General features: G+C 31.7%; 1 protein-coding gene across 1 annotated transcript; it reads right to left on the minus strand.

Moving 5' to 3' along the window:
* Positions 1 to 9,716: 9,716 nt before the first annotated feature.
* On the minus strand, positions 9,717 to 10,652 carry LOC143396976 (olfactory receptor 6C3). Its single transcript, XM_076852978.1, has one exon. The coding sequence runs from the start codon at positions 10,650 to 10,652 to the stop codon at positions 9,717 to 9,719; it is 936 nt and encodes a 311-aa protein (XP_076709093.1).
* Between the last annotated feature and the right edge of the window lie 10,722 nt (positions 10,653 to 21,374).

The raw sequence follows: 21,374 nt of genomic DNA on the forward strand, positions 1-21,374 counted from the left end.
AAAGATGAGTTTTATGTAAAATAAAAAGAAACATTGTCCTCATCAGTATCCCTCTCCCATTTCCATTGTATCTCACATCCAAATAATGTATATTACCGAAGTCAAACATTGATCTCTCTGCATTGAAAATTCACTATTACAGGCCATGTACAAAAGATTACAGTGATAATATTTAAATTGAAGCTATTTCTTGCAATATTTCTTTAAAATTAAGTTTTTATTTATTTACAAAAATATTTATTTTATAAAATACATGAAACTATTGTAATTGATGTTTTTCTTTCCTCAATATTACAAAACTAATCTAGAATACAGTACAATTGAAATAAGAGTTTGAAAGTCTTCAAAGTTTATTTAGGTTTCTATTTTGAGAAACTCAGTCCCCTGTAGCTTAGGCAACTTTCACAGGTTTAACAGCCAGTCACTGTAATAATCATCTCACTTTAGAAACTACAAGTTTATTCATGGAAATGTGTTAGCATCCTTTCCTAAATTTCCAACTGTACAGTCTGGCTAATGCAATTACCCTCCTTGACTCATTTATTTTTCTAGCAAAAGGAATAAAAGGACAAGAAAAAGATACTCCTTTCAATCATTGCCTAGAAGTATTTTAATTCATAAAATGCGTGATTCAATCATTTTCACAATATGGCTGTAGCAAATGAACAATTGGATGATCAAAATAGCATTTACTGGGAAGAAGATATTCTTTCAGTTAGAGAATGCCCTGTTTAAATCCTATCTCCATCACAGCATAGCATTTAAACATAGGGAAAAAATAATAAAAATAGAAATCCCGGTCTGTTGCTGTGCTCTCTTGGGATCCCATTGATGGTATTCCCAGTAATAAATAACAAGTAAATTTGTAATTCTCTAAAATAATATATATTCCATTTCTCCATTTATACATTTCAAAATACACTTTGCACATACAATTGTAGATTTAGAACCCTTGTAATATTAAAAATTAAATAATTGAAGAATAACTAGCTTACTTTCTGTTCTTGATGATTAATTCTGAAATGCTACCACCTGGGTTTCTTAAATAATCATATTTCACAGCTGGTCAATGGGTTCAGCAACTTCTTTGATTTCCTTTGTACTCTCAAAACAAATGGGGTGATTTAAGCTTTTCATGGACCTCTGAAATTTCATTCACCTTAATTAGAGACCAGTAATATTTGACCAATAAGATGATTAGTTCTTTTAAAAGTAAACTTCTTGGAACATTTTATAATATTTCAATTAATCCTATGTTTCTGTCTCTCACAAGATCCACGTGTAAACAGATTTAAGTTTATGCTGACTAAACTACTCTTCCATTTGTCCCTTTTTATACAATACAAAATACTTATTAAAAACATTTTCTTTGCCTTTACACAACTGTTTTAAATAAATATTTTGTAAACCTATAATCCTACATGCATGTAATATCTTTCATAGACATCAGAGCTTGTTACATTTTCCTGAAAATGTTGATTTGTACAATATAAAATAAAAACTATTTCAATCTATGTATGTTATACTAGTGTAGTTGGACTTATTTTTATCTGTCTCTTATAACCTTGGGAATTCGTTTAGTAAATGAAGAGTGCCAAGGAGAGTCATTATTAAAAATACAGATGAATCATTGCATTGTGTTTTTTTATTAACATTGATAAGAAAGTATAAAATGTATTGATGTTAATAAGGCATGTATATAAATAACATGTGATATTGGGTATACAAAAGTGTGATTTAGAATTTGATTTTCCTATTGCTGTTTGAAGTTATACCATTTTCTTTGAGAAATTCTGGGCCTGTTTTCAGGAATGTTAGCATATTTGCATCCCTTGAATTTTGACAACCTGGTCAAATCTTCTTTACAATAACACAGGGAGATGGTGGAAAATGCTACTTGAGTTTCTAGTCTGACTTAAGTGTCTTCTGAAATGGCCAGTGTTAAGGATCTATGATGAGTGTTATCCCTCTATCCTCATTTACATTTGGGGAGAGCCTTCTTATGCCCATAACTAATGTTATACCAATATTTTCTAAAAGTTGCATTTACTTTCCTTTATTGTATTATATACTTTAATTGAACTGTTGCTTATAGTTATGCATATGACATCCTCTTATTGCAAAAATAGTTGGTATTAAATATCTAAACTTATAAAATTGTTCTATGTACAATAGATATGAATTTTATAACTAGAAAAATATAATATCACAAACCATATATAAGTATAGATGCAACAAACATTTTCTATTTAGCTGTTTCTTCTTATTTTTCATATATAACAAATACACACAAGGCATGTGTGTATTAAATTTCAGAAGTGTTATCTCTGATGGATTGGAACATGAGAGTATCTGGAAGTAGGACAAAGGAGAGAAAATAAGAAAAGATGAGTAAGCCACTAGTGAACTTGAAGAAAAATGCAATGGCATTGAGTTCTGTTGAATTGATAACTGACACACATTAAAAAAAAAAGCTAGGTACCGATGCAATTTGTATTTGGGGTAAAAATGGGAATTCATAACCCAATCGAGTCAAATGTATGAAAGATGATATATCATGAGCTCTGTAATGTTTTGAACAATCAATTAAAAAAAAGCTAGGCATTGAAATGACTGACTCAACATATTTATGTAGAAATAATAAAAACTATTTCCTACTTATGAACACTGCATTCCATGGCCTCAGTTTTTATTTTTTTTAGTTTTTATTTTATTTTATTTTATTTTATTGGTTATTCAAAACATTACAAAGATTGCAGAATCACATCGGTTACACATCCACATTTTTACATAATGCCATAATAGTAACTGTTGTATTCTGCTAGCTTTCCTACCCTCTACTATCCCCCCCTCCCCACCCTTCCCATCTTCTCTCTCTACCCCATCTACTGTAATTCATTTCTCTCCTTATTTTTTTCCCATTCCCCTCACAACCTCTTATATGTAATTTTGTATAACAATGAGGGTCTCCTTCCATTTCCTTGCAATTTCCTTTTTCTCTCCCTTTCGCCCGACCTCATGACTCTGTTTAATGTTAATCTTTTCCTCCTGTTCTTCCTCCCTGCTCTGTTCTTAGTTGTTCTCATTATATCAAAGAAGACATTTGGTATTTGTTTTTAGGGATTGGCTAGCTTCACTTAGCATAATCTGCTCTAATGCCATCCATTTCCCTGCAAATTCCATGATTTTGTCATTTCTTAGTGCTGCATAGTACGCCATTGTGTATAAATGCCACATTTTTTTTATTCATTCATCTATTGAGGGGCATCGGGGTTGATTCCACAGTCTAGCTATTGTGAATTGTGCTGCTATGAACATCGATGTGGCAGTATCCCTGTAGTACGCTCTTTTAAGGTCTTCAGGGAATAGTCCAAGAAGGGCAATAGCTGGGTCAAATGGTGGTTCCATTCCCAACTTTCCTAGGAATCTCCATACTGCTTTCCATATTGGCTGCACCAATTTGCGGTCCCACCAGCAATGTACAAGAGTACCCTTTTCCCCACATCCTCGCCAGCACTTGTTGTTGTTTGACTTCATAATGGCTGCCAATCTTACTGGAGTGAGATGGTATCTTAGGGTGGTTTTGATTTGCATTTCTCTGACTGCTAGAGATGGTGAGCATTTTTTCATGTACTTGTTGATTGATTGTATGTCCTCCTCTGAGAAGTGTCTGTTCAGGTCTTTGGCCCATTTGTTGATTGGGTTATTTGTTTTCTTATTGTTTAATTTTTTGAGTTCTTTGTATACTCTGGATATTAGGGCTCTATCTGAAGTGTGAGGAGTAAAAATTTGTTCCCATGATGTAGGCTCCCTGTTTATCTCTCTTATTGTTTCTCTTGCTGAGAAAAAACTTTTTAGTTTAAGTAAGTCCCATTTGTTGATTCTAGTTATTAACTCTTGTGCTATGGGTGTCCTATTAAGGAATTTGGAGCCCGACCCCACAATATGTAGATCGGAGTCAACTTTTTCTTCTATCAGATGCAGAGTCTCTGATTTGATATCAAGGTCCTTGATCCATTTTGAGTTAACTTTTGTGCATGGCGAGAGGAGGGGATTCAGTTTCATTTTGTTGCATATGGATTTCCAGTTTTCCCAGTACCATTTGTTGAAGATGCTATCCTTCCTCCATTGCATGCTTTTAGCCCCTTTATCGAATATAAGATAATTGTAATTTTGTGGATTGGTTTCTGTGTCCTCTATTCTATACCATTGGTCCACCCAGCTGTTTGGGTACCAGTACCATGCTGTTTTTGTTACTATTGCTTTGTAGTACAGTTTGAAATCTGGTATGGCTACACCTCCTGATTCACACTTCCTGCTTAGAATTGCTTTTGCTATTCTGGGTCTTTTATTTTTCCATATAAATTTCATGATTGCTTTATCTATTTCCACAAGAAATGCCGTTGGGATTTTGATTGGCATTGCATTGAACCTATCGAGAACTTTTGGTAATATCGCCATTTTGATGATATTAATTCTGCCTATCCATGAATAGGGTATATTTTTCCATCTTCTAAGATCTTCTTCTATTTCTCTCTTTAGGGTTCTATAGTTTTCCTTGTATAAATCTTTCACCTCTTTTGTTAGGTTGATTCCCAAGTATTTTATTTTTTTTGAGGATATTGTGAATGGAGTGGTTTTCCTCATTTCCAGTTCAGAAGATTTGTCGCTGATATACAGGAATGCCTTTGATTTATGTGTGTTGATTTTATATCCTGCCACTTTGCTGAATTCATTTATTAGCTCTAGTAGTTTCTGGCCTCAGTTTTTAAATGCAAATAGGTATTATTTTTCTCCCTAACCCTTTAACAGTAATAAATATAGCAATTGTTGTTTGAGATTTATTAATTATCAGGCACTGAAATTGACTAAACATTTTGCTTATCTAATTTTTCTAAAGACAATAAAAACTATATGAGGCAATTTTTATTCATATAAATGCTTGAAGAAGAAAGTAGTTAAATATCTAATCCCCTTCATCTCTGTATTTGTCAGCAGTGTAACCTTACTAATATTTTTAGTGGAAAAATAAAATGAATTTATAATAGACAAAAGATAGGATTTTATGTAAATATCCTACTTTATATGCTTCTTTAAAATATTTTCTCACAATCTTAAGTGGTGAATGGCCTGCCTCTCTTATTCCACAACCACATGCTCATTTTAATTTTCTATATTTATTTATTTATTTTTGTTTCTCTTACACCTATAGTTTTTCTCCTGACCTCCTAATATTTCACTTTTAATTTTTTTCTTTAATTGTTTATGGATCTTTAGTTTATTCATTTATTTATATGTGGTGCTGAGAATCCAAACCAGTACCTCACACACCAAGGCGAGTGCTCTACCACTAAGCCACAAACCCAGCCCTCACTTTTTTTAATATTTATTTTTTAGATGTAGATGACACAACACAATGCCTTTCTTTTCTTTTCTTTTCTTTTTAATGTGGTGCTGAGGATTGGACCCAGCTCCCGCCAGTGCTAGGCGAGCACTCTACTGCTGAGCCACAATCCCAGCCCCAGTCCTCACTTTTAATTTTGACTGATCTGTTACACATCTACCCAAAATCTAATAAGACACTTGCTTTTTAATAACATGCCCACTTGTCTCCAAGGTGCTCTGGGGATGATCAGTGACTAGATATTAAGCCAACAAAACATAGTTCAGCTACCAGATCCCACCATTGCTTTGAAAGGGGATTGGAATTTTGTGAATGGCAGAGCAAGATGGTGGTATAAGATTCTCTATCCATCATTGCTTTATAATTTGTACAGCTATACTTATATGCAATTAGTTTAACAGCAGACAAGGCAACCAGGTAAAACATCAACAGAACTCAGTTGAAGAGTAAGAATAAAATTTGACACTTCAAAGAGGATATAATGCGTGGTTTTATATTATCTTTGTCACCTCTCCCAACCCCAGGCTGCACAGTGTGGAGAGCAACACCATCTACATGGGAAAAAGAGAGGTAAATGAACATAGGAATTGGCCTTAGATTCAATTCTAGACCTACCACAATAAACACATCAAAGGTAGAGTACTGGCTTAAGATTGGACCTATGGACTGAGCTTCTAGATTCACTCTGGAACAAAAGACACAACAAATCCATTGAGATTCACTCACTTTCTGGTTCTCAAAACCACAAGCAAAGTGCAGTGGACTTGGGTTTTGGACAAATCTCATGGATGAAAGATCACACTAGTTGTGGGCTTCAGGTGCCCCCAGCACTGCGCCAGCTCAATGGCCACAGAATTAATGTCCAGTGTTGAGCTACTCTTGTCAGCCCAAGATTAGAAGGCCACAGGATTACAGCCCACGTTGCCAGCTGTGGCAATCCTGTGACAATGGCTGCAGTGTTTATGGGCTTAGGGAATACACCAGGTGGTCTACTCAGAAAATATGAATAAACTTATTTTTAAAAGATGTCCTTTAACAAAGTGCTACTGAAAAGACTGGAACAAATGCATACATTTTCAACAAGTTGACATCAATGCATGAGCAAAAGAATTAAGAACAATTGAGGAAGCATGACTATTTAACTGTAATTTAGTATATCTTGGTCAACATTTCCCTGTAGTTCCTATTCTCCCAATTCTTGCCTCTGTAACTACCATCTACCATTCAACTCACCTTCTATGAAATCATATAATATATATATATATATATATATATAACATGAGTGAGATCATGCATTACTTTTCTCTGTTTCTAGCTTATTTCACTGAATATAATGATCTCCAGTTCTACCCATGTTTTTGCAAATAATGGAATTTATTTTTTGTCTATGCCTAAAGAATAGTCATTATGAACCACATTTTTTTTTATTCTTGTCAGTTGACAGATTCTTTCCATTTCTTGACTATTGTGAATACTGCTACAACAAAAATGGAAATGCAGATGCCTCTGGATATATAACTAGTAGTGGGATTGTGGATCATATGAATTTATATTTCTAATTTTTGAGGAAACACCATTTTCCCCTAAATAATACATTAATTTGCTTTCTCACCATCCATGTGTGAACATTCACATTTTTTCCCCATCCTCACCAATATTTATCAAAATCTTCCTGATAGTAGCCATTCTTATTGGAGTGAAGTGAGAGTTCATTGTGGTTCTGATTTGAGTTTCCGTGACACTAATCTTACAATAAGAAAATAATTTCAAAATTCTAGTGTGGGCTTTGAAAATTTAGTGTGTCTAATTTTCTTAAAATTTTGTTGAAGGTAAGTTAAGAACAAATATGATAACTCAAAAATTCAACAAATACTCCTCCACATGTTTATAAGGAAAAACATATGCCATATTTCTTATAATTTATTGGGTGATAATAAAGTATATTATTCACTTAATAAGAATTTACCAAATTAAAACTCAGTAATTCTATGGATTATGTAAATACATAAACAGACATTTAACTTCTTCCTTTTTTTGTTAGAGTTGAACAGACCAAACTGTACTTAAGAAAAAAGGTTTTTTTTCTTTTTTCTTTTTTCTTTTTTTTACTGAGTTTGATCAGAAGCACAGCTTTTGTTTTGACATGGCAGTTCAGTTTAAAAGTATTTAACCACTCACTCTATTTCTGTGACAGCTTTGATAGCTCATTAGCCACTGTAAAACTATTGCTACAAATACCATAAGAGTTTGCAAAGACATAATAATTTTATGTGGTTAGCAATGTCTGACAATTTTAAGTATTAAGAGAATGTTAGCCAGGTGCAGTGGTGCACACCTGTAATATCTGTCATCAGGAAGCTGATGAAAGAAGATTGATGGTTCAAAGCCATCCTCAACAACTTTGAGGCACTAAGCAACTTAATGAGACCCTGTCTCTAAATAAAATACAAAATAGGACTGGGAATGTGGCTCATTGTTTGAGTGTTCCTAAGTTCAACCACTGGTCCTGACCCCCGCCCCCCAAAAGAGATAATCTTAGCTATAAAAGGCATGTCTATTTATCTAAGGCTTTGATATAGATAGATAGATAGATAGATAGATAGATAGATAGATAGATGATAGATAGATATAGATATATAGATATAGATAGATAGATAGATAGGTATAGATATATGGATTTGTGTGTATACACACACACACACATATATTTAATCCATATTATGGCTATTATCCTGGTACAAGAAATAAAAATAACAATTATTTATCTTTCTTATTGGTAAAATTATGTAAATTGTTAATGTTGTGAGTTAACTGTTATTTATATTTCAATACATTTTAAAATATATACATTATAGAGGCTGGGATTGTCAGTAGTAGAGCACTTGTTTAGTGCATGCGAGGCACTGGGTTTGATCCTCAGCACTACATAAAAATAAATAAATATAAAAAAGGTATTGTGTCCAAATATGTATAAAAATAAATCTAAAATATATATACAATATATTCCTCATAGAGACATAAAACTTATAAAATTACATCGTGATAACCTATTTTCTTATTTTATTCTCTCTTGCTTAGGACTGCATAATAACAAAAATAAAATTTTTCAATTGCAGAACCATATTTTAGTGGACGTAATTTTAAAAAATGTATGTAATACATATATGAAAGTTCGTTGGAAATATTTAATTCAAAAAGCCACCAGAAATCATTTAATTCAAAGCCATGTGTTCATCTATATATCATAAGAATTCTTAATGTCTCAGAGAGATATTTACATTTTAATTTCTTTTTTAAATATAATATTTTTTTTTTTAGTTTTTCATGGACCTTTATTTTATTTATTTGTATGTAGTGCTGAGAATCAAACCCAGTGCCTCACACATGCTAGGCAAGGGTGCTCCCACTGAGCTACAACCCCAGTAAAACATTTTAATTTTTTATATTAGAATCCTTTGATTTCCAGATATTAGCAGACAGTTGAGATGTAAGGACTAAGAATTCTTTGAAATGTTTTAAAATCAGTATAATGATTTTTATTTTATAAATATTTAAATTCATTGTGTATTTTACTTTGTAAATTATACTAGTCTACAAATTTAGAAATAAAATGTATTAGTCTTCAATTTTTCTACTCAACATTACTTGGGAAAAAATTTATTTATAAATGGAACAATTTAATTTGAAATACTCCTGTGGTATAACTATTAATTGATAACTCAAGACAAAAGTTTAATTGTTGAGTTGATAGTCATATGCTTAACATAATTATAATGAAACTTAAATTTATATTTGTCTATTAAACAAGGAATTCAATTTACAAATAAAATGAAAGTGATGCCCTTTAAATTTCACAAATCTGTACATTTAAAGATACAGTGCAATAGAACACATTACCTATAGGGACTAAATTTAATGAATCAAGATACAGAATATGTAGAACTAAATACATTATGACATTATTAATATTCACCTTGAAATTCCACCTGAAGTACAATGTGGTGATATAAACAGAATTAAAACTATTTACTATATCATAGAGTATATTTTAAATAAATACATGCCATTTCAAAAGAAAATTCTGTATTGGAAAACTTTTTCATACTTTTAAATAACTTGGTAAACAGTATGTTGGATGTCCTTGGGTGTGGAAGTGGAAGAAATGGACCAGAAAAAATTTCAAATTAAGTAAAATGTGACATTTAAAGAAATTATTAGAGAACAACAATATTTAGTAAAGATATTTATGAATTTCAAGATTTTACTGAGTTGCTTTTTATAGTTCCCCTTGTTTTTTTTACAAAAGCTTCTCTTATTTATTTGTAGAAAATACTACTCTGTGGAGCACATCCTTGAAGGCTTGCTTTACTTGCTGGTTCCTCAGGGTGTAGATGAAAGGGTTCAGCATGGGGGCAACAGAGGTGTTGAGAATAGCTACTCCTTTAGTCAGTGATGCCTTTTCTTTGGCAGACGGATTAGCATACATGAATATACAACTTCCATAAGAAATAGAAATGACAATCATGTGAGAGGAACAGGTGGAGAAAGCCTTTTTTCTCTGACTGGCAGAGGGAATTCTCAAAATGGTCCTGATAATGTACATGTAAGATAAAACCACTAATGCCAAAGTGAATAGTAAAGTAACCAGAGCAAAGTAGAAACCAATGATTTCTAGGAGCCATGTATCTGAGCAAGACAGTTGTAAGAGGGGAAAATAATCACATGCAAAGTGATCAATGACATTGGAAGCACAGTAATCCAGCTGGAGCAGAAGCATCAGGGGTGGGAAAATGGTCAGAAACCCACCTGCCCAGGCACACAGCACAAGCAGGGTGCAGAGTTTCCTGCTCATAATGGTTGTGTAATGAAGGGGCTTGCAGATGGCAACATAGCGGTCATATGACATGGCAGTGAGAATGTAAAATTCTGTCACTCCCATGAAGATAAAGAAAAAAAGTTGTGCTGCACAATTGTTATAGGAAATGGTCTTATCCTGGGTGACAATAGCGCCTAGAAACCTAGGGATACAAACAGTTGTAAATGAGATTTCTAAAAAAGAGAAGTTCCGGAGGAAGAAATACATAGGAGTCTGTAGATGGGAATCCACCAAGGTTAGAGTGATGATAGTCAGATTCCCAGTGACACTTAATATGTAAGTGATAAATAAAAACAGGAAAATTACAATCTGAAGTTTAGGATCATCAGAAAGGCCTAGGAGCACAAATTCTGTGATCACTGTATGGTTCATCTCTCTTTCTTTCTGCTTTTCCCTGTCTCTGGGACTCTCCTTGTTCCTCTTTTAAAGATATTGGGGATACAAGAAATTAAAGAGAGAAGAAAGATATAATTATCATGAACAATATAGTCCTTATTGATACAATTCTAAAATATCTTCCATAATCTCTAACAATTTTATTTACATTATTACTCTCTTTGCATTATATTTTATGACATATTTGTAAGGCCAGCTTGTTTGCTACTGGTTCTTTTATTTTAAATCTAGCAATAGTGTTTAGGGAATTTTTATAAATTAAGCCACATGATTGAGCGATGTTGAATAAAACCAATAATTTTTATGTTGAGTCAAATTTCTGCAAAATATTATTACCTTTTTAGTTGGAAAAGTTACATGAATCATGCATTTTTCTTTCTTTTCCCGTGGTGAATATGTAAGCTCATACTACAACCTAAAAACAAAAATAAATTATCTTGATTTGATCAAATGGCAAAAGTAAAAATAAAATAAAATAAAAGTAAAAAGTAACAACCCATTATTCCTTTTATGATATAAGAAATTAATTAATAATTCTATTAAAATATGAAATACATTTTAAAAATATAAATTATTTGATTTAATTATTCATTGTATTTTAATATTACTGTTTTGGAGTAATTATCAAGATAACACAAAAACATTATATACCTAATATATATATATATATATATATATATATATATATATATATAAATTTACTGTATGATAAATAATGTGATTATTTCATGTAGCAACCAGGGAATGTGTTTACTTCTTGATTTATCTTATAATTCTATTAAAATCTTTAATGTTTGATGTCTTTGACGATTTTTTTAGAAATATATGTGTATACATATATACACATATATGTATACACATATATACACACACGGGGCACACATTACACAGACTTTTTCATTCATGAGCTTAAAGGAACATATATTTATTTTTCATTTTGCTTTGAAGCATAAATTTGAAATTAATACTTGCCTTAGATCTTGGCAGCTCTGTCACTTGGATTAGAGCGCAGTATATTTTCCATTTGAACATCATCCTTCCTTAGCCATTAAGTTTTATGGAAAAATGTTTTCTTCCTTAGACATTTTGTCCCACATGAGACACTCATTTCATGGATCCACTAATCCATTAGGATATCTAGAAATGTACAGGAAGACCTCTCCCATTCACCTTAACCCATTCAGTTAGTCCCCAGCTCTTCAAACACTGCCCTGGGTATACTATTCTGTGGATTTGGTCAGCTAAGTCCTGATACCTGACTTTTCCATATTTTACATAGTAAAATTTATGCTGTGAAGGACAGACATTAGCAAAGTTCACGCTAATCAAATTTGATTTTATATTTTCCCTATTTTATGATGATGAAAGGGAAATATTTTAGGAAATAAAAATGTAACATCAGAAACCTTCAGAAAATGTAACAATATACTATATTCCCCTTCATTCATTTGATCTAGTATTTTAAGAAAGTAATATTTAAATAAAGAACAGAGAAAAATAAGACATTATTGGGTATTATAAGTATAGATTCTTACATCATAATCCTGTTTTCAATTAGTTGTACCTTATATCTCAAATATAAATACTTCAATTCTATTTCATTTGTTTTCTGAAGATTTGATCTCATGGGAACTAGATAAAGTCCAAGCCACATCTCTTCTATCTTATTGACCTTGAGGGATTTCTGTTAGCCATCCTTCAGTTTCTCAATAGCCTCCTAACTTTTCTCTATTGTGGATATCCCTTGAGAGCAGTTACATTCCTTTTGTATACCACAGAGAATCTACAATGCTCAATGCTATTCTACAAATTGTTTATTTCCATTGATTGCAATTATGTAATATTTTATTATTATGTAATATTTCATGAACAAAAATAACTATGAAGTGTACTTTGTTACAAAACCTAACCCTAATCTAAATCATATTTAATTATGTTTTTAAAATATACAAAATTTCTATGTATGCCTTTTTGATTGTTAATACTTTGTCATTGTTAGATGTTGGTTACCTGTAAACTAAGGATTACTCTATTATAATAAGTTAAAGAATCACTATTATAATGTACATATTTTTCTCATACTTTAAGAAAATATTATTACTTATTTTAACTAATTTCATCCTCATTGTAGAGTATTTAATTGCCATGTCAACTTTCCTCATCTTATGATTCATCTTGGCTTTACATTTATTTAAAATCATTTCAATATTTTAATAAGAAATAATCACAATTTGATAAACCTTTATTTATATGAAAATCTGGTTAGTGGGTTATACCTATTTATTCTCTTTCATGTTCTTCATGCTTCTCAAATATTTTTACATTATTCACAGAAATAGAAAAAAACACTCCTGAAATTCATCTGGAAGATTAAGAGACCCAGAATAACAAAAGCAATCCTAAGCAAAAAGAGCAAGACTGGATGCATTAGAATATCTAACCCCAAATTATGCAATGAAGTTTTAATAACAAAAACAACATGTTATTAGCATCAAAAAAATACAGATCATTGAAGTAGAATAGGAGGCACAGAGACAAACCCACAAACATAGAGCCATCTGATGCTTGACACAGGTATCAAAAATATACATTGGACTCCTTAGCCCATTTATTGATGGGGTTGGTAGTTTTTTGTTTGTTTGTTTTTGTTTTTTGGTGTTGAGTTTTTTGAGTTCTTTATATATCCTGGAGACTATATACAATTAATCAACAAATATATGAGGAACATATTCAACGCCTCTAGTAATTAGAAAAATGTAAATCAAAATTACTCTAAAATTTCATCTTACTCTAGTCAGAATGGCAGTTATCAAGAATACAAGCAACAATAACTGTTGGCAAGGATATGGAGGAAAAGGTACACACAAACATTGCTGGTGGGACTGCAAATTGGTACAACCACTCTGGAAAGTAGTTTGGAGATTCATTAGAAAACTTGGAATGGAACCACTATTTGACCCAGGTATGCCACTCTGTGATTTCTACCCAAAGGACTTACAAACAGCATACTACAATGAAGCAGTCACATCAGTGTTTATAGCAGCAAAATTCACAATAGCCAAACTGTGGAACCAACCTAAATGTCCTTCAATAGATGAATGGATAAAGAAACTGTGGTATATATACACAATGGAATGTTACTCAGCAATAAAACAGAATAGAATTTTGACATTTGCAGGTATATGGATGGAGCTAGAAAATATTATACTAAGCAAAGTAAGCTAATCTCCAAAACCAAAGGCCAATTGTTTTCTTTGATATGTGGATGCTAATCCATAGTGGGGGGAGGGGTCAGGGGATGAATGTAGGAACTTTGGATTAGCCAAAGGGGCAGGAGAGAAGGGGAGGGAAAGAGGGATTGGAAAGATAGTGGAATGAGATGGACATCATTATCCTAGGTACATGTATGATTGCACAAATGGTGTGACCCTGTGACCCTACATTGTGAACAACCAGAGAAGAGAAAAATTGTGCTCCATTTGTGTACAATGAATCAAGGAACATTCTGCTGTCATGTATAACTGGTTAGAACAAATAAATTTTTAAAATTACCTATATATATACTGTTGGAGAAAAGCTAGCCTCTTTAACAAATGGTGGTAGGAAACCTGATCAGCCATATATAGAAGAATAAAACTAGATCCTGATCTCTCATCCTGCACTAAAGTCAACTCGAAGTGAATCAAAGGTTCAGAAATTAAATCCAAAACATTGCAACTGTAAGAAGAAAACATGAGGTCATCACCCCAATGTATTGGTGCAGGCACATCTTCCCAAAGAAGACCTACAAAGCTCAAGAAACAAAACCAAGAATAAATGAGTAAGATGGAATCAAATTGAAGAGCTCTTGTACAACAAAGGGAAGAATTAAGAGCACGAAAAGGAAACCTACAGAATGGGAGAAAAAATTGCCAGCTACTCCTCTGACAGGGGATTAATATCTAGAACATATAAAGAACACAAACAGCACCGGTAAAATAAATACCTCAATTAATAACTGGGCAAAAGAATGAAACAAAAACTTTTCAAAAGATGAAATACAAGTAGCCAACAAATACACACAAAAAATTCAACATCCATGAAGATGAGAGAAATGCAAATCAAAACTGTATTGAAAATTCATCACACTCCAATTAGAATTGTAATCATAAAGAATACAAATAATAAATCATTCTGTTGAGAATGTGAAGAAAAAAGTATACTGATAGACTATTGGTGGGACTGTAAATTCACACAGCCACTCAGGAAAGCAGTATGGAGGTTCTACAAAAGATTAGGAATGGAACTACTATATGACCCAGCTATCCCACTCTTCAGAATTTATCCTTAAGAACTAAAATCAGCACACTACAGTGATATATGCAAAGCAATGTTAATCTCAGTGAAATTCACATTAACCAAATCATAGAACAAGGCTAAGTGCCTGTCAACAGATGAATGGATTAAAGAAATGTGATATATAAACACAATGGAGTTGTTACTCAGTCATAAAGAAGAATAAAATCATGACATTTGCTACAAATGGATAGACCTGGAGAATATAATGCTAAGTGAAATAAGCCAGATTCAGAAATGATCGGTCTCATCATATACAGAAGCCAAAACAAAATAAGGGGGAAAAAGAGTAATGGGGATCCCAAGAAAATTGGTGTTGTTAGGATCCCAAGAAAATTCCCAGCATCTACAAACATCATTATAAAGATTTCTGAAGCTTTATTTCCTAGTGGTCTTGTCTGAGTATTGAGACGAAGAGAAACTCAAGACTTATTGTCAACATCTCCTAAAATTGTAATCACATTTTTCCAGTAAAAATTTTCAACTTTTGACTGACCATATATATTTTTGTATGCTTTTGTTTTCTTTCATTTTTAATTAGCTTTATTGATCCCTTTAGTTTATTATGGCCTCTCTACACTTGTATTTAGTAAGCAAAGGTTATTTTTGTTTGTTTTTGGTACAAACTTCATTTCAAGCACTCTATTACATGCTTGAGAAACTATAGTCAAGAAAAGTAACAGAGACTTTAATTTGCATGAACTGGATGGAGGCACAATAAAAAATAAACATAATAATTTTTAAAATTATGTTATTAGGTGATAAAATGCTATAAAAAATTGACAAAAGCTCACACACGTAGACTAGGCTAAGGATTATGTGCAGTCTTGCAGTACAGATAGGCTTAAGATTAAGTCAGATGTTTAGAATTTGCTCATTAAAATAGTAATGCTCAAACAAAGACATTAAGGAGATTTCAGTGACAGAAATTTTTATGACTGTGTCAGGAAAACCCAAGAAATGAGATCACATAGAATTTATGACCTATAAGTTTTACTGACAGGCTGTTTGTATGATTCAATATTTTATCTTATATGCCACCCAAAGCCTGGTTACATATTATAGGATCAATTAAAAATAATCAGTTTATGGCTTGTTTTGTTAGTCCTTCTCAAATATTTTAAAAATATATCAAACTATCCCTTTTCCCACTTAACCTGGTTCTAGAAGAATTATGGGTGTTGAGAGCTTAAACAAAACAAAAAGGTAGAAGAAAGATGGAATTTTCTCTCTTTTTAACTGAGAAATCCAACTACTCTTGCCCTTGGAGAGTTCTAAGGTTTAAAACTCAGACAAGGCCTTCAGCTATGTACTCCCCCACCTCAGATCTTTGGTCATGGGTTAGAGCTACACCATTGGCTTTACAGGCATCCAGTTTGCAGATGGCAGATTATGTGACATCTGTAACTATGGCTGCATAAGTCAAATCTTTCTAATAAAAGTCTTTCCATTTATCTATCTGTACCTATATCTCCTATCACTTCAGTTTCTTTGGAGAACTTTTACTAATACACTCTCCTTTCCAATAATTTAGAGAAAATATTTTCAGGAATTAAGAACTGGGTGTTCTACAACTTCTTCTTAAGCTCAATGTTAGAAAAATGATGTATCTTAAAATGAATTCTGTTTATACTTACTTAATGAGATTATGAGATCTGAGATTATGTTTGTTTTTTTTCACAAAATATTGTTTAACTTTTTAACATGTCCATTTTGTCAGCTTTGTGTATACTATTTTGTAGTTTCTTGAAATATTTGTTTTTTGGTAAATTTCTATTTCTTGCCATTATTGCTCTAGGAGTTAGGTCCCCTTATTTACATGCTGGGAGTGATTTCTGATACATCTCTCTTCTAACTGGTGATTTAAAAACAGCTGTTCTATAAAATCTATGTGTTTAAACTAGTCTGCACCTGCATATTGGTAAAAAAAAAAGTCTGACATCCAGAGAGTTCATTTTTGTTTTATCATGATTCATTCTGTATATGCACTAGCTCAGAAAAAAATTTCTTCAAAATTGAATGTATTGATTTGTATTCTTCAGATAATATATGGTAACCATGACACCTGGCATATAGTAACTATGCTTAGAGGATATGATCAACTCTTTATGAAAATATTTATTAGGGCAGAATTTTTCTCAAACTAATAAAGCTACTGTTATATTACTAAAAGAGATTAATAAAAAATACAGTTCTCTTGTTGCAGACTGTAGTTGACAAGAGGGATAAATTTCAAGGATCAATAATCACACAATGCAGATAGAACCTATTTCTACATTACAGACTAACATTTCCATCTATAAGGCAATCTTTCCCAACCAATGACATCTTCTCTAAACTATCCTAATAATAGCTGATAAATTTGAAACATACATTACATTTGGGTTCTAATTTCATATCATAAGCTTTCTCTAGAGATTATAAAGAAAAAAAATATGTTGAATTTTGGCCTGGAAAAATGGTCCAAACCTGCCTGAAAGAAACTATGCATTCAGCACTTTATTAGAAAAACTCAACTTCAGTAGACACCTGCTGGGCAGTAGCCAGAATATGTGCTCATTTTAAAAATATATGAAAGGTTTTGAATAGATATTTCTCCAAAAGGTCATATAAGGGGTCAAGAAGTATATGGAAAAAAGCTCAACATTATTGATCATTAGGGAAAATTAAATCAAAACTATGAGATATCATGTCATACCTGTTAGTTCAGAGAGCTATTATAACAAGAGAAAAAATGTACGGCCATTGAGGAGGATGTGGAGAAATCAGAACTCTTGTCCATGGTTGATGAGAATATTAAATGGTTCAGTCATTATGGAGAACAGCACAGAGGCTCCTTTAACAATTAAAAGTAGAATTAACTTATGATCTAGAAATCCCACTACTTTGTATAGATCCAAAATAGTGGAAATGAAGACCATAAAGAACTATCTCACCATCATGTTCATTGTAGCATTATACACAACAAAGATATGGAGATACACACACACACACACACACACACATATACATACATACATATATATATTTCATTTTAAACACACACACATATTATTTTGTAAAAAAGTAATCTTGCCATAATATACTTAGTTGTATAAGCCAGTCATGGTAGGATAAACACTGAATCATTTTACCTATATGAAGTATCTAAACTAGACTCATAGAAGCAGAGAGTACAATGGTAGTGGCTACATGTTTGGCAGAAGAGGAAAAGGGAGTTTTAATTGAAGAGGTCCATAGGATTTCCCTTATGTAAAATGAATAAATTCTTGAGATATAGTGTCCAATATTGTGTCTATATTTAACCATGATGTATCATGCCTTTAAAACGTGTTCAAGGGGTTAGATCTCATGTCACTTGTTCTTACCCCAATAACAATTTGTATCTGAAAATGTTCAAAGCTATGTCAGTTGGATCTAGAGAAAACTATAGTAATTGCTGGTAGTTAGAAATATAGACAATCATTCTATATGCTTTACAGATTTGGTTTCATCCTCATAATAAGTTATTATTTTTCATTAATCTGATAGCATACCTTATTTATTGGTTAAGAAGTATGTACTTAGAGGTTATAAAAACCTAAGGTTATTCAACTATTTACTTCTTAACAAAAACTGTAATTCACTTGGAAGAAATGTAATTTAAAGTCATTTGTAATTTCCTCCAAAATTTAGAGTCTCCTTCAAGGTTGTATCACTTTTTATCTCTCAGTAAATTTCATACTCAATCTCTCAATTGATTATAACATTAAGAATGTACCTCTATTGACAGAATTACAGTATGTGTTCTCAAATGTTAGAATATGTCTCAGTACTCATATTCTTAAGTTTTGTACACACAAACACAGATGCACACAGAACTTTCTTTTGTTACCTTAGACATTATTTTAGATTTTTAAGCATACAACCTGGAATAGAAATTTTAACAAATAAAACCATAACTTTATATATAATGAAATATTTTGCAGTGAAGCTTGTATTTTATACAAAACAGAAACTTAAAATATTTTACTTAAGTATTTAAGTATTTACTTAAGTAACTTAAAATATTTTATTTAAGAAAACTTGGAAGTATGCCCTGTTTCTAACTAGTCCAAAACAGGAGAAGGTTATCTAAACCCATACGTAAATATTTCTTCACATATATAATATGTTCAAAGGATTATATGTTTAAGAGATTTCATATACTTACATACATGCATAATCATGTTTTGGATTAGTTTCAAATAATGTATGTATTTATGAATATATATATATATTTATATTTATATTGATATATGTATACACACACGTATATATACATACGTGTGTGTGTATATATATATATATATATCCATATATATGCACATGTGTACGTGTGTGTATATATATATATATATCCATATATATACACACTTGTGTATACACACACACAAACACATATATACACATATAAGCACACTCACATTCAAAAAGGAGCTTACTCATGATGGAATTTGAGAAAATAAATTTATCCCATATATCTAATGCTTATTTCTTCACGATTTTCTACAGAATGTGTTCATTAGGTCTTTATGTTGTTTATATAAATATGTATGTATATATTTATATGTATGCCTACTTATACATCTATGGAGAAACTGTAGGATTTGGAAATATGAAAGTCTATTCACCACCCAAGTCTAAAGATGTATTATTAATGGTCCACGTTACTTTGTGAATAGAAAAATAACATGTTTCTTGGTTTATTTTTATTTTTAACTTTTGAATTATTATTAGGATTCTTTTTTTTTTATTATTGTGGTGCTGGGGACTGAACCTAGGACCTTGCAGATACTAGGCAAGTACTCTACCATGGAGCTGCAACCCAATCCCATTTCTTGGTTTTATATGGAAAAAAATTACATTTTTTCATTCACTTATGTAGCATTTAAGATATTTCCTAGAAAAAAATGCAAGAAAATTCAAAGGAATTTCTGTGAAATATATATGAAATCACAATTTATGTCTTTAGGTGTGTTAAAAATATATCAATATCTTTAAGTGATGTCTCCTATATAAGGGGTATGTTTTTTTTCCTAAACAGAACTCAAATTGAAATTTTCTTTGTAAAATAATTATTGATTGGGGCTGGGATTGTGTCTCAATAGTAGAACGTTCGCCTAGCATGGGTGGGACCTGGGTTTGATCTTCAGCACCACATAAAAATAAAGGCATTGTGTTGTGTCCATCTACACCTAAAAAATAAATATTTTAAAAAATAATTATTGATTAAGAAGTCATGATAAATAAGCACCAGAAAAATGAGGTGTCAGAAAGTCATAAGAAAATTATTTAAGTCTATTGATATGATAAATTAGGTGTATTGATTTCTGTATGATTAACCAACCTTGCATCCCAGGGATGAATTCCACTTGATCATGGTGTACTATATTTTTGGTATGTTTTGCACTCAATTTGCCAGAATTTTATTGAGAATTTTTGCATCTATGTTTATTAGAGATATTGGTTTGAAGTTTTCTTACATTGATGTGTCTTTGCCTGGTTTGAAAATCAAAGTGTTATTGACCTCATAGAATGAGTTTGGAAGTGCTGTCTCCTTTTTTTGAAGAGTAATGGTATTAGTTCTTCTTTAAAGATCTTGTAGAACTTGGCTGTGTACACATGCAGTGCTGGGCTTTTCTTGGTTGGTAGATTTCTGATGGCATCTTCTATTTCATTACTTAAAATCGGTCTGTTTAAATTCTGTATATCATCCTGACTCAATTTGGGCAAATCATATGGCTCTGGAAATTTGTTGATGCCTTCAATATTTTCTATTTTATTGGAGCAAATATTTTCAAAATAATTTCTAATTATCTTCTGTATTTCTGTAATGTCTGTTATGATATTACCTTTTTCATCACACATGTTAGTAATTTGAGTTTTCTCTCCTCTTAATTAGCATGACTAAGGGTTTGTCAATTTTATTTACTTTTTCAAAAAGGCAACTTTTTGCTTTGTAAATTTTTTCAATTGTTTCTTTTGTTTGATTTCCTTGATTTCAGTTCTGATTTTAATTATTTCCGGTCTTCTACTGCTTTTGGTGTTGATTTGTTCTTCTTTTTCTAGAACTTTGAGATGTAATATTAGGTCATTTATTTGTTGACTTATTCTTTTTTTAAGGAATGAACTCCATGCAATGAACTTGCCTCTTAGTACTGCCTTTATAGTGTCCCAGAGATTTCTACATGTTGTATCAGTTTTCTCATTTACCTCTAAGGATTTTTTAATCTCCTCCTTGATGTGTTTTGCAACCCATTGTTCATTCAATTATTTAGTCTCCAGGTGTTGGAGTAGATTTTATTTTTTATTTTATTATTGATTTTTAATTTCATTAACTTT

The sequence above is a fragment of the Callospermophilus lateralis genome, chromosome 4 (genome assembly GCF_048772815.1).
Source record: "Callospermophilus lateralis isolate mCalLat2 chromosome 4, mCalLat2.hap1, whole genome shotgun sequence".
Classification (NCBI taxonomy): Eukaryota; Metazoa; Chordata; class Mammalia; order Rodentia; family Sciuridae; genus Callospermophilus; species Callospermophilus lateralis.